At 37.4% G+C, this 13,193-nt stretch overlaps 2 protein-coding genes across 3 annotated transcripts in view; both read right to left on the bottom strand.

The window, feature by feature from the left end:
* TERB2 (telomere repeat binding bouquet formation protein 2) overlaps positions 1 to 6,438 on the bottom strand; it is a 44,242-nt gene extending 37,804 nt beyond the window's left edge. The window contains exons 1-5 of the mRNA XM_070798043.1: positions 6,341 to 6,438; positions 6,145 to 6,226; positions 5,240 to 5,379; positions 3,089 to 3,150; positions 232 to 317 (exon numbers count right to left, since the gene is read on the bottom strand). Coding sequence (XP_070654144.1) covers positions 232 to 317; positions 3,089 to 3,150; positions 5,240 to 5,379; positions 6,145 to 6,226; positions 6,341 to 6,404 — 434 coding nt within the window. The 5' untranslated portion in view covers positions 6,405 to 6,438. The remainder of the gene's footprint in view (positions 1 to 231; positions 318 to 3,088; positions 3,151 to 5,239; positions 5,380 to 6,144; positions 6,227 to 6,340) is intronic.
* Positions 6,439 to 11,629: 5,191 nt separating this feature from the next.
* The window catches only part of TRIM69 (tripartite motif containing 69), a 36,732-nt gene continuing 35,168 nt past the window's right edge, over positions 11,630 to 13,193 (bottom strand). Inside the window, exon 8 of one of the 2 annotated variants that reach the window (XM_070798042.1) lies at positions 11,630 to 13,126. In XM_070798042.1, coding sequence (XP_070654143.1) covers positions 12,585 to 13,126 — 542 coding nt within the window. In that variant the 3' untranslated portion in view covers positions 11,630 to 12,584. The remainder of the gene's footprint in view (positions 13,127 to 13,193) is intronic. The other variant, XM_019967990.2, reaches the window with a different exon arrangement.

The raw sequence follows: 13,193 nt of genomic DNA, 5'->3' as shown, positions 1-13,193 counted from the left end.
CCTGGCGTGCTGCAGTCCATGAGGTCGCAAAGAATTGGACACGACTGAGCAACTGAACTGAACTGACCTATACTTGATCTCTTTTTCTGTAAAATGGCAATTTCTGTAAAATGGTGATAATGATACCAATGTCATAAGAAGACTGAAGATTAAATGAGATTAAGACACAGTGTTCAAAGGTGTGTATACTGAATGAAGTATACAAATCAGTGAAGTATACAAATTCAGTACCTTTTGGATAAGTCTTTCTTGTGATCTGTTGCTAGTACACTGCTTTCCCTAAAGACCTTTAGTTCATTTGATGTTACTTCATCATGCTGTGGATAGCAAAAAAAAATCACATTTAAAAAAATCAGCCATACCAATCATGCAATCAATATCATTTTTTTTAAAGTAAATTGGCAATATATATATACCAACAGTCACAAAAGTATCTACAAATTCAGACCCATTCCATTTCGTTTCATAGGAAAAACTCACAAAATTTTGTATATACACACACAGAATTATCTATTTTTAGAGATACATAAAGAAAGGAGACCTGGATTTTAAAAATATAAGCTATACTTGTGTTAGATAGTAAAACTGACTGATTTTATTCTTATTGATTTTTGAAATTTTCCCTAATGTGGTCATATAACTCTTTGGTTTAAAAAAAAAAAAAGAAGCCAAAAAAAGTGTTATTGATTTAAACTTTCTTAAAATCCTCAACATGAAAATTCCTAGGCATCCTGCAAGTTACAAATCAAAAATATGAAGTAAGTTGAACAAATTGTTATCCCTTCAAAATTAAAGTGAAACATTTAGCTATGGAGTTACAAAAGAGTTACAAAATAAACATATATAAAGCTTTTCCAAAAGATTATGTTAAAGTTGACAGACCTCAGATTCTGGTATCTATAACATATTTACATAATATTCCATTAGGAAATTTCTATATATAGGTTGCAAGCCCACTCTAAACAATAATAATGTTTCCCAAATTACTTTCCAGATTTACCCTTGCTATTGCCATTAAAAGAGGTAACTTCTACTTACAAATTCCATGGTTGTGTTATTATAATTAGTTAATATTCAATATCAATCAGTATTTGAAAGAACAAAATCCCTTATCATATAATCATACAATTTCTAGAGTCAACAGTCAATACAGGCATATGCTACTAATACATTAAAGAAACACTGGATTGGGCTGGAGCTGAGAAAATTTGGTTCCACTTTACTAATATCTGGCTATGTGAACTAAGTCAGAGGTCTTACCTTCTTATCTCAGTCTTCTCATTTCTAAAACAGAGTAATGGTCTTCAAGGGTCTTTTGGTATACTCAATAATTATTATCAAATAATAACCATTCTACCACCATTTATGTCCCAGGAACACTCTAACAAGTCAAGGATTTGAGTATTTGCTCATAATTAAATTCAGAACCTTGAACAAGAACACAAGATAATACTGTGTTTTCTTAATGTTGCTTTGGCAGCTCCTGGAATCTTATTTCTACGACCAAGGATTGAATCTGGGCCCTCAGCAATAAGAGTGCTGCGTCCTACTGGACTGCCAGGGAATTCCCTATGCTATGCTATGCTAAGTCACTTCAGTCGTGTCTGACTCTGTGCAACCCCATAGACGTCAGCCGACCAGGCTCCTCTGTCCCTGGGATTCTCCAGGCAAGAACACCGGAGTGGGTTGCCATTTCCTTCTCCAATGCATGAAAGCGAAAAGTGAAAGTGAAGTCGCTCAGTCATGCCCGACTCTTAGCAATCCCATGGACTAGAGCCTACCAGGCTCCTCCGTCCATGGGATTTTCCAGGCAAGAGTACTGGAGTGGGGTGCCATTGCCTTCTCCGGAATTCCCTATACTGTGTCCTTTTTATTATATCACATTGAGCTGAACATAACAAGAGGTTGTTTCAAATTGGTGATGCTAAATTTGATCAGTTGGTTAAGACGCTGTCTGCCAGATCCCTCCATTGTAAAAGTATAAGCAATGCTTGCCTTTGTAATTAATAAGTAATCTGTGAGGTGATCATTTTAGATAATGATTTTAGCATCCATTTATGGCCCTTGCCTAAATCAACTATTTTATTGGGAGTGGTAAAGTGCAAATTTTCTACCCTATCATCCTTTCTACATTTATCACCTTTTATTCTAAAAGGAAATTTTTCCTACCCCATCTTTTACTTCCCTCCTTCCCTCTTTACTTTCTGCCTTTTTTCCTCCTTTTGTTCCTCTGTTCTTTTTTTTTCTTTCTTTATGCTTTGGAGTATAACTGTGGAATCATGGATTTAAAAAAAAAATTTAAGTATTATAATCCATCACCATCATTATTCTTTTTGGATAAATTCTTATACCAATTTTGCCTTTGCATAAAGATTCTGAAGTGAATAAAAAACATGGCAAATGTGAGGCAGGATGACAAAAGTTAAAAAATTTACAGTATTGCATACATTTATTGAGGTATTACTCATAACATTTAACAAATACTACAACAAGAAATTAATCAGATAGCATCTACACTGGCAGCAAAGAACTGGTAAATACTGTGTACCTATTATTCCCTTAATATTACTGAGGCAAACTTTCAAGCTTTTTATTTTATTCATACAAAAATCTCAATTTCACTAATGTTACTAGTGTAAAAACAATGCCAAATGAGACAATGTTCAATAAAAACATGCCGTCTAAATTTCTTACTCTGGGTCACTGGAACTAACACATCACTGCTGCTGCTAAGTCGCTTCAGTTGTGTCCGACTCTGTGCGACCTCAGAGACCGCAGCCCACCAGGCTCCCCCGTCCCTGGGATTCTCCAGGCAAGAACACTGGAGTGGGTTGCCATTTCCTTCTCCAATGCACCAAAGTGAAAATTGAAAGGGAAGTCGCTCAGTCGTGTCCGACTCCTAGCGACCCCATGGACTGCAGCCCACCAGGCTCCTCCATCCATGGGATTTTCCAGGCACGAGTACTGGAATGGGGTGCCATTGCCTTCTCCAAACACATCACTAGTACATATTTTAAAGATTACACTTTCAAATTTTTTGTTTAAACTGTATATTCTGTATAAACTGTATACCTTAATTTACTCTTACCTTTTCTATCAGAAAATGTTGGTCTTGTTCCCAAATAAAACTACCAATTTTTCTCCTTATTTCTGTAGTAATAAAAATAAATCCAATATTATTTTTCAAATAGTAACTTTGTAGAATTCACTGAATTTTGTTTAGGTTTCAAATTTTTAGGTCGGCATTATTCCACTTGTATCAAAAGTACCTGAGATATTTGTTTAAAATGAGGACTCCTATTGAACCAGATTGTTGAGGAGAAGCTGGAAACTTGCATTTCTAACAAATTCCAGATGATTCCAATGCATTATGTAAATCATTGTTCTAAACTTTTTCTGCTATGGTATTTTCATAAGGTGTCAGTGTGTTTAGGCCAAGCATTAATAAAGATAACTGTCCAGTCAAAATAAAAGGCATAAAATTCCTGAATTTGTGGAGTGCTTAAATAATTCAAATTTGGAGAAGTAAATGGCAACCCACTCCAGTATTCTTGCCTGGAGAACCCCATGGACGGAGGAGCTTTGTGGGCTACAGTCCACGGGTCGCAAAGAGTCAGACACGACTGAGCGACTTCACTTTCACTTTAAATAATTCAATAGTTTAGTTTGTTAAAAGAAGGTAGGGTGAGCAACATGTCTATTGGGCATGATAGTGCAGGAATTCTACAATGTTCAGCATGTCAAAGGACTGACTTCTTAAATTAATGATCTCAGGTTTCCACAGTAGCCCACTCAAGGATAAAAATGTTAACATTCCTCTAGACCTAAGCTGTCTAGATTCCTCTAGACCTAAGCTACCTAGATAAATGTAGGTACATATTTGAAATGTGTAGTTAGTCCAACTTGAGATGTGCTGAAAGTTTAAAATAAACCCTGGAATCAAAAAAAAAAGAACACAAAAATTTATCAATAATTTTATACTGATTATATATTGAAATAATATTCTAGCTATGTTAAATAAAACATATTCTTAATATGAATTTCATCTTTTTTTATTAACTTGTGGGTGTTAGGAAACCTAAAATTAGTATGTTGCTTACATTTGCCTTTCTTGCTTTTACTAGACAATCCCAGTCTAGGTGAATGATAATGCATACTTTAAATTTTTTAAAAGGAGCATGTTTTCATTTAAAATGGATTTTTTTTAAGTCGAATACATTTTAATGTCAGTTGTTAAACTCAAAGATTTAATAGGAGTGATAACTTAGATCAGATAGTCATTCCATAATATAAGCTCCCTGAAGGTAGGTATTCACTGATTTTAAGTAAATCAATTCTCCTATCCAGTTATTAATATATTTGCGTAACCACTTAGAACAATTTCTTTTTTAAGTTACAACTAGGTTTTGCCAGGACATCAACTATGGAAGAAAGCCAATCCTTGAAGTTCCCAAAGCTATTCTACAGAAATATTTTTCAAGTTGTTTCTTTTTTTAAATACTGCTCGCTGGGAATTTGTACTATTTTCAGTCTGTCTTTCTAGGGATGGACACCTACACATCAAGAAATACATCAAGAACTGGGTAATAAGAAGATCTAAAAAATGGGATAGTAGGATTTGGACAGAACAGGCTAAGAATGTGTGTTCCTAGCAGGGAAAACTGAAAGAACAAATCTCAGAAGCAATTTATTCATTTGCTCTTTACTTCATACAGTTGCTGAAATAATGTGCAAGTACTTTAAATAATATAAAAACAATACAAACACATGGATTTATTATCACGATGAATCTTGAAATATCAGTGGAGGAAAAAAACAGAAAAAATAACGGTGAGAGTCAAAACTAGCAATGAGCGTTTATTATATACTCACAGGTCAGATTACTTAATATATTATCCTCAAAACAACTGGGGAGAAATTGCTGGAGGCCACAAAAACTAGTTAAGTGCTGGATTCTCACCAGTGAACAATGTGAGGACAATATTTGCATCAGTCTTATTTACCACTGAATCCCCAGCGCCTTGGTTGAAACGTGGCACAGTAGGAGCTCGGTTAATATAAGACTGAATGATAAACAAATCGAGAATACACACCCAAGGCAATCTGATCCAAAGTACATGCTTTTCTATTTATATTAAATGATATAAAACAAAAAGCTCTGATGAAGAACAAATATCAGTAAAGCTGAATGACATAGCCGGATTTCGGAGTTTCGGAGCGATTAAAGATCTTTGCTAACCTTTTTGCAGGCTTGCAGGAGGAAGAATGAAATGACCTAAAGCCACCGAGTTTTTTATTTCAGCATTGGCTACAGCAGAGAGATAGTAGGCGTGAAAAACTGTAGCATTATCTTCTATGTAATCAAGACTCTGATATATTCTAGGAGAAAGGAAATAATTTAGGTTATGAAATAAACAAGAATGTATTCAACATTTCAAAAGAAAGAATAAATGAATGGAAACAGAATTATCTGTAGGTGATCAGGAGACTGGAAGGTGGGGGGTGAAGGGGTGAGAAAGGGAGGGAGCCAGAACCGTGATCAGACCTCTGTTCCGTAAACATAATCCCACTGCAAGGTTAAGGGGGCTCACTGGTGGACAGAGTCAGAGCAACCTCCCAGAAAGTTCCTGTGATATCAGGGCAAGAGGCAGTTTACGGTGTGTACTAAAATAGTGGCAGCAAGAACAAAGAACATTTACAGGAGCACGGAACACGGTGTTTGACCTTGGATTAATTGGATTAATTAATAGACTAATGGGAGTAGGAGTTATTACTCAAAAAATTACCAACATTTTCAGAACACAACGTTTAAGGTAACAGGCAATCAGATCTGGCTTAAATATACTGAACAGGAGAGTTCTACAAGGCATCACACGGATGTGGGAAAGTCTGCTGGAAAAACACAACCTGAAGTCGGGAAAAGACTTGAGGAGTGGGTAGGAGGCCAGGCCTTAGCGGCAGAAAAAAGGGACTGTGAGCTATTTCTGAGCCTGCCCCTCCCCCTCCCCACACATCCACACCGGACTGAATTTGTTCGTTTCCAGTCTCTTCCTATAATCAATATTTACTAGCCGACAGCAACTGCCAGCGACAACTCCTAGTTCCTCATGTCCCCAAAGGTACCCCCAGGTGACCTTCAGGTACCTCAGCGTGTCTGGGTGTGAGGCATCGCAGCTGAACAAGAAGTCGGCGGCCCTCGGGTCACTGATAGTCCCCCCTTCAGCCACTGTGGAGGCAAGAGCACAGGGTGAGCCCAGCAAGTGCCCTGGGGCCAAGGTACCAGAGGGAGGGGCGGTGCTCTCCTCACCACTTCACCCACCCCTGCTGCCCAACCTCCTACCCCAAAACTGCCTCAGGTCGTGGCTGACGCTGCCACAGAACCAACCCCGCTGCCCTTGAAACATGGCGAGGCCTCACGCTCCTCACGCCAGGACTCGGAGGGCGGGGCAGGGCGGGGCGGGAGGTGAGGCCACTGATTGGTCCTGGGTCCGAAGCCAAGCTCCATGATTGGTTGTCAGAGTAATGCCTCCGAAAAGCCTGAGGCACGACGGAGAAGGTTCTGGTCTCTACCAGCTGTGCGCAGCTGCTTGTGAAATTGTGAAGAGTTGTCTAAGCTTTCCGAGAAGGCAATGGCACCCAACTCCAGTACTCTTGCCTGGAAAATCCCATGGACCGAGGAGCCTGGTGGGCTGCAGTCCATGGGGTCACTAGGAGTCGGACACGACTGAGCGACTTCATTTTCACTTTTCACTTTCATGCATTGGAGAAGGAAATGGCAACCCACTCCAGTGTTCTTGCCTGGAGAATCCCAGAGACGGGGGAGCCTGGTGGGCTTCTCTATGGGGTCGCACAGAGTCGCACACGACTGAAGTGACTTAGCAGTAGCAGTTTAAGCTTTCCCTGATTCGGCAGAGGAGGAAGGTGTCCTGCTTGTGAGTTTTAAGCCCTAAGTATTAACAAAGGTTTTGTGCTGTGTCATTATTTTGAAACAAAACCCATTTTATCTCTTTTAAATAAATGTTTCAGTTGGAGTCTCTAAAAGAGAAGAATTCTTAAACAAAAATATCAGTATCCCATTTTAAAAGGGACTTACCTGGTAGTCCAGTGGTTAGGATTCAAAAGCTGCCATTGCAAGACTAAAAAAAGTAAAAAACTAAAACCCAAAAACCTTTTTTAAAAAACCTAATATACTAATGTATCACCGACGTTTAAATTATGTTATTCTTTAGCGTTCCCCCACATCAGTTTTGATAAGCACATTGTTCCTGCATGGGGTCAATTTATTCTAAAATTTAAAAATTGATATAAAGTTGAGCATTGCCTGCGAAATCCAATGAACAAAGAAGCCAGGCGGATTACAGTTCATAGGTTCACAGAGACTCACACATGACTGAGTGACTCAGCATGCAATAAAAACTTAAATGATGTTTTGTAATGTCAGGCTCTGTAGCAGTGGTTCCATTTTCATTTGTGATACTAGTTACTTGTGCCTTCTTTTCATTTCTTAGTCTTACCAGAAGTTTGCAGTTCTTATTAGCCTTTTCAAAGAACAAACTTGCGACATTTTTGATACTTTCATATGTTTCATTTGTATATCATTAATTCCTGCACTTATAATTTCCTTCTTACTTTTCTTGGCTTTACATTGCTATTCTTTTTCTAATTTCTTGAAAGAGATGACTTTTTTTCATACTTTGTTTTGCTAGTATGCATATATAAGATTATTGATTTCCTTTAAACAGTTTGCCAGTTTTTCAGATGTTATTTTTATTATCATTCAATTAAAAATATTTTCAGATTTTCAATAGGATTTTTGTGATCCATGGGTTATTTAAAATACTAAAAACTTCCAAGTTCATGTGACTGTTTAGTTATCTTGTTATTGATACCTAGTTTACATGACTTAAGATCAAAGAATATAACTGGTGTGATTATAATCATTTTAAATTTCTTGAAACTTTCCTTCTGACTGAAATATATGTTCAGACTCCTGTGTGTATTTACAAAGAATGTCCTGCAGCTGTTGGATGTTCTCAGATGTTGGGTACAGTGTTCTATCTAACCTATGTTCATTGAGTCAAATTTGTTAATCATATTGTCTGATTCTTCTATCAGTTACTGAGAGAGACATGTTAAAGTCTCCCATTATTTGCAGATTTATTAATATATTGTTAATTTTTGTTTTATATGTTGAAATTATGTTTTCAGGTGCATGCACATGTATACTTGTTACTTTCTAGCTGATTGACTAATTAAGCACTTAAATATAAAAGGCAAAACTTTATAATATGTAGAATAAAACACAGGAGACTATCTCTGACCTGTGAGAAGAAATTTTTAAAAATGAGACAAAAGTATTAAGCTGTCAGAGAAAGTATTTGCAGTGCAAACAACCAACAGGATTGGTATCCAGAACATGTAAGTAATCTTGTGAATCAATGAGAGACAATCTTATGCAAAAATTGGACAAACATTTGTATAGGCATTTCACAGAAGAGGAAACTTAAATGGATAATAAACTTTTCAAAAGATGCTCAACCATAGTGGTAATTAGGGAAATACAAGCTAAAACCGTGAGATACCATTATGTATCCACCTTACATATGTACCCTCCTACTAATAAAAATGACAAGTGAAAGTGAAAGTTGCTCAGTCGTGTCCAACTCTTTGCGACCCGGAGTTCTCCAGGCCAGAATACTGGAGTAGGTAGCCTTTCCCTTTTCCAGGGGATCTTCCCAACCAAGTGATGGAACCCAGATCTGCCGCTTTACAGGCGGATTCTTTACCGGCTGAGCCACAAGGGAAGCCCTAGATTAATGGGGACTCCCACTGCTAGTGATGGTGTAAATTGGCACAATTTGACCAACTGTTGAGCATTACTTACTTGAAGATGTGCATGCCCTATGTGCCACTGCTTATTAGGTATAAACCTAGACAAATTCTTGCCCCCACTTACTGGTACACATATCCAATAATGTGTATGGCAGCATTGTTGCTAATAAGGATAGCAACAGAGATCATTTAAAAAATAAAACAACTAAAAACAACTACTTACTTATTAACAGTAGTTTGGATTATTTAAATTGTTTAATTTTCATACACTGGAATACAACAAAAGTTTGAATTTAAAAAAGCTAAGGAAGACATGCAGCATGATTCCATTTATTTAAAGTTCAAAGAACAGGCATAATGAAACTATACTTTCTAGGAATACATACATGGGAAAACTAAACATACATGTAGAATGGGAAAACTAAACAATAACGTTTGTTGGAAAAATGTATTTATGAATTATTTACAAATGAAAAAACAGACACAAAACATAGAATAGTGATTAACTCAGGGCTGGGAGAGATACACAGGGGCCCTCAAAAGTTTTCAATACTGTTGTATTTCCAAAGCTAGATAGTGAATTAATGAGTGGGATTTTTTGTATTATTCTCCAGACTGTACATTGCATTACATGTACTCTTCAGAATGTATTTTACAAGGCATTTTCCTTTTGAGGTTCTCACCTCAGTGAATCCCAACACACTGACTGGAGACTCTTTATCCTCTACTTCATTTTTTGGTTATTATTGGCCTCATCTCCTGTGGCATGAGAGAAAACAGTATATAAGATAGCCCCAGTCATGCTTCTTAGTGAAAACTATTCTGGGTCTGGGCTTCCCAGGTGGCACTAGTGGTAAAACCCACCTGCCAATGCAGGAGACATAAGATACGCAGGTTTGATCCTTGGGCCAGGAATATCCCCTGGAGGAGGAAATGACAACCACTCCAGTATTCTTGCCTGGGTAATCCCATGGACAGAGCATCCTGGCAGGTTTTAGTCCATGGGGTCACAAAAGAGTTGGACACAACTGAAATGATTTAGCATGCATGCATTCAGAGTCTAACAGGGCAGTCCTATATTGGTGTTTTATAATTCATACTCCTTAAAAAAAATTCCTACTTTTAATTGTAATCTGAGTTCTCAGTAACTGGGTTCTTCAAATTATTCAATATAGAATAACCAATTATCTAGGGAAACTGGGGGAAAATTTGTGTCATCTATGTTAAGACAAATACTGGAAAGCTGAAGTAGCATATCTGAAAAAGTATTAAAGGTTGATTCCTATAGATAGTGGAAAATATGTATACACCTGTGGCCTGTTGTAATTCCCCTGGTGATCTGAATAAAACATTCACTATTTTCTTTCCCTTTTTAAAAAACACTTTACTGTGGTATAATATACTTCTCATAAAAATTCCCCATTATGTTTACAGTTAGCTTATTTATAGTATGGGCTTCCCTGATGGCTCAGCAGGTAAAGAATCTGCCTGCAGTACGGGAGATGTGGGTTTGCTCCCGGGGTCAGGAAGATTCCCTGGAGAAGGAAATGACTACCCACTTCAATATTCTTGCCTGGAGAATTCAGAGGAGCCCAGCGGACTACAGTCCATGGGGTTGTAAAGAGTCAGACATGACTGAGCAACTAACACTATTTATAGTATATTTGTGTGGCTATGCAACCATTACCACAAAACATTGATTTTTAAGAAATACATTTTCCAAGTCTAGATTAGAATTTACATTCATTCCTACTTATCTTTCATTTTGTCCAACTTAATCACATCTTTTCCTTTGAATTTTCTCCTCCTCTACTGGTGAATATTGACCTCCCCTTTCTCTGAACTCTGTAGCACTTGTCTGTCCCAAAGGACAGACTTTACATGTCAATTATCTAAAACTTTGCCTGTATATGACTTAATTAGACCCTCATCTTTCCCCCAAATTCTTTGTCATATTACTTGAGGGTTTTTTTTAACCACAGTGCCTAAAATCCCACCATTAGAAATATTTACTTATTTATATGGACTGTATATTAGCTAATAAGTAGTATTGTGTTGATGTTAAGTTTTCTGAATTTGATAATTTAGTACTGTGATTACGTAAGAGAATATCTTGGTTCTTAGAAGATACTTGCTGATGTATTTAGGAATAAGAATCCTAATGCCTCAGGTTCTTCTAAAGTAGCTCAGCAAAAATTACATTAGTTATAATTATAGACACACACAAAATCATATGGGGTGGATGTCAGGAAGAGAGACTAAGAAAATATGGCAAAATGTTAATGATTGGTAATGTAGGTGGAGAGTATATGGGAGTTTATCATACAAGTATGTAATTTTTCTCTATGTTTAAAGTTTTTGGTTTTTTTTTATGATTTAAAAAAGAGAGAAATCATGTTCCTTTAGTTCAGTGGTTCTCTGCCCTGGACACATTAGTAAGCTTTTAGAAACTACACATGCCTGGGCCCCAACTGCTAGAGATTCTTATTTAAATGGTCTTAAATGGGGTCCAGGTACCTGAATTTCTTTTAAGTCCTCCTAGGTGAACCTTTTTTTTTTTTTTTTTCTTTTTATACTTTTATATCCTTCAAAACATCTAGCAAGGTTCCAGGTACAGAATAGGTCTTTATTACATTCTGGTTTAAATGAATTCATTTTTTTTAAAAAAACATTTCTTAAATGTAGCCATAACATGTCATGGCTGTTTGCCCAAATCAGCAGTTACAAATGTATGTATATTGTGTATTCCAGCACTACATAAATATTACCTGTAGTGTAGGTATCCTTCCACTATGACAGATAGGATAGGGGGCTTTTACCTTGCCAAAAGAGCTGTGCTGATTGTAATTTGAGAGGGCCATGCTGCAGATCCTAAGCACTGCTTCCTTGCCCTCCATCCCTCCCAAAAAAACTGTCAGATATAGAGAATGAAGCCCAGTTAGATGGGAGTTCCGTGGAAAGGAGACAGGGATGGTTCCCCAAGGGTACTGCTGAGGTTAGTAATGCTTAGAAAGAAGCAACAAGCTAGAGAATGAATATATTGGGGAGTACAAGATGAAATACACTGCTGTTTAAATTATAGGCAGGAATGTCTGCAAGGACATAGTCAAAAGTAAATGGATATACTTAAATATATTTGAATACAGAAAAACAAATGCTCCACAGATAGGTAAAGCAAGAAAAAGAGACCGAGAAAGAGTCAGAGATTAGCTGGACTAAAAAAGTATCTTGAGAGAATTCAAGACCAGATTATAAACTAGCCCAGTCCATCTTATTTTCTAAATCTCAGGAACAGTTTTCTTTTAATTAAAGTAACAGGTTCCAGGAAATAAATGTTTTGTAAAATTTACATAAGAGCATAATTAAATAGGAAGAAGAGTGCATGTCTAAAAATAATCTGTTAAGAGTCATTGTGTTGGAGAATAAGGACTGCATGATAGAATTTCTGATCATGTTTGAAAAGGGTTCCTGAACATCACAAACTCCAGTTGCATTTTGCTCTGGTAAAAAAGGATGGATGAGCATGCTCATGAAAGTGGCTCCTGTGTCATAGTAGACCCCAGAGAATTAGAATAACATCTCAAAAAGCTCCAGTGAAATCCATTTAGAATACTGAGAATGGAATTCAATTTGTGAATCCTCTTTACATTTTCCAGAGTTCCCCATACATTGGGAAGAGAAACCAGTGAGACTGATAAACTGTTTCAGTACCTCTTTAATAACTTTATGAATTTACACAATAGTATGACAGATTACTGTGGATGTAAGATATGCAATGGTTCTTTATTCTCTCCGCCATCATTAAGGCAAGGGCAGAAGTAGGGGTAAAGTTTCTCCATGAACACGCTGCTGAAGGTGTAAATGTGGGTCATAGTTTTAGCATTGTAGAAGGACACTTGTCCGCCCTCGTAATCTAGATATATGCCCACCTTGTTGAGGTTGTTAGTCAGTTTCAGACTGCAAGAAGGAAAATCCAGAGCCTTTAGATCGGTTTGGTTCCTTAGTCTTAAAAGCCAGAATCCTTGCTCAGGAGTTAAAGGAGAGCTGCCCTTTCGAAGGATGGATTCTCTGACAACTCCAACTGTCCATTTTGTCTTCTTTGCTACTTCCACTTCCCAGTACCACTTTCCAGATGTGAAGCCTTTTGAGCCCAGCACAGCCACACTTGAGTCAAACCTCTCTGGATCATCAGGCATTAGCTGCTTAATGTCACCATGCCACACACTGGTTCGGTTTTTGGAGAGCACTAGATTTGGGTGAGCAGTTTTAGGGTCCAGAGTTAATGGAGATAGGCCTAGTAAGAAAATAAGAGAAAGCAGGGCATGGGGAAAAAGGGATGAATGCAAGTTCCCATGGACAGT

This window comes from Bos indicus, chromosome 10, assembly GCF_029378745.1.
Source record: "Bos indicus isolate NIAB-ARS_2022 breed Sahiwal x Tharparkar chromosome 10, NIAB-ARS_B.indTharparkar_mat_pri_1.0, whole genome shotgun sequence".
Taxonomy (NCBI): domain Eukaryota; kingdom Metazoa; phylum Chordata; class Mammalia; order Artiodactyla; family Bovidae; genus Bos; species Bos indicus.
This window is presented reverse-complemented; position numbering and strand designations above follow the sequence as displayed.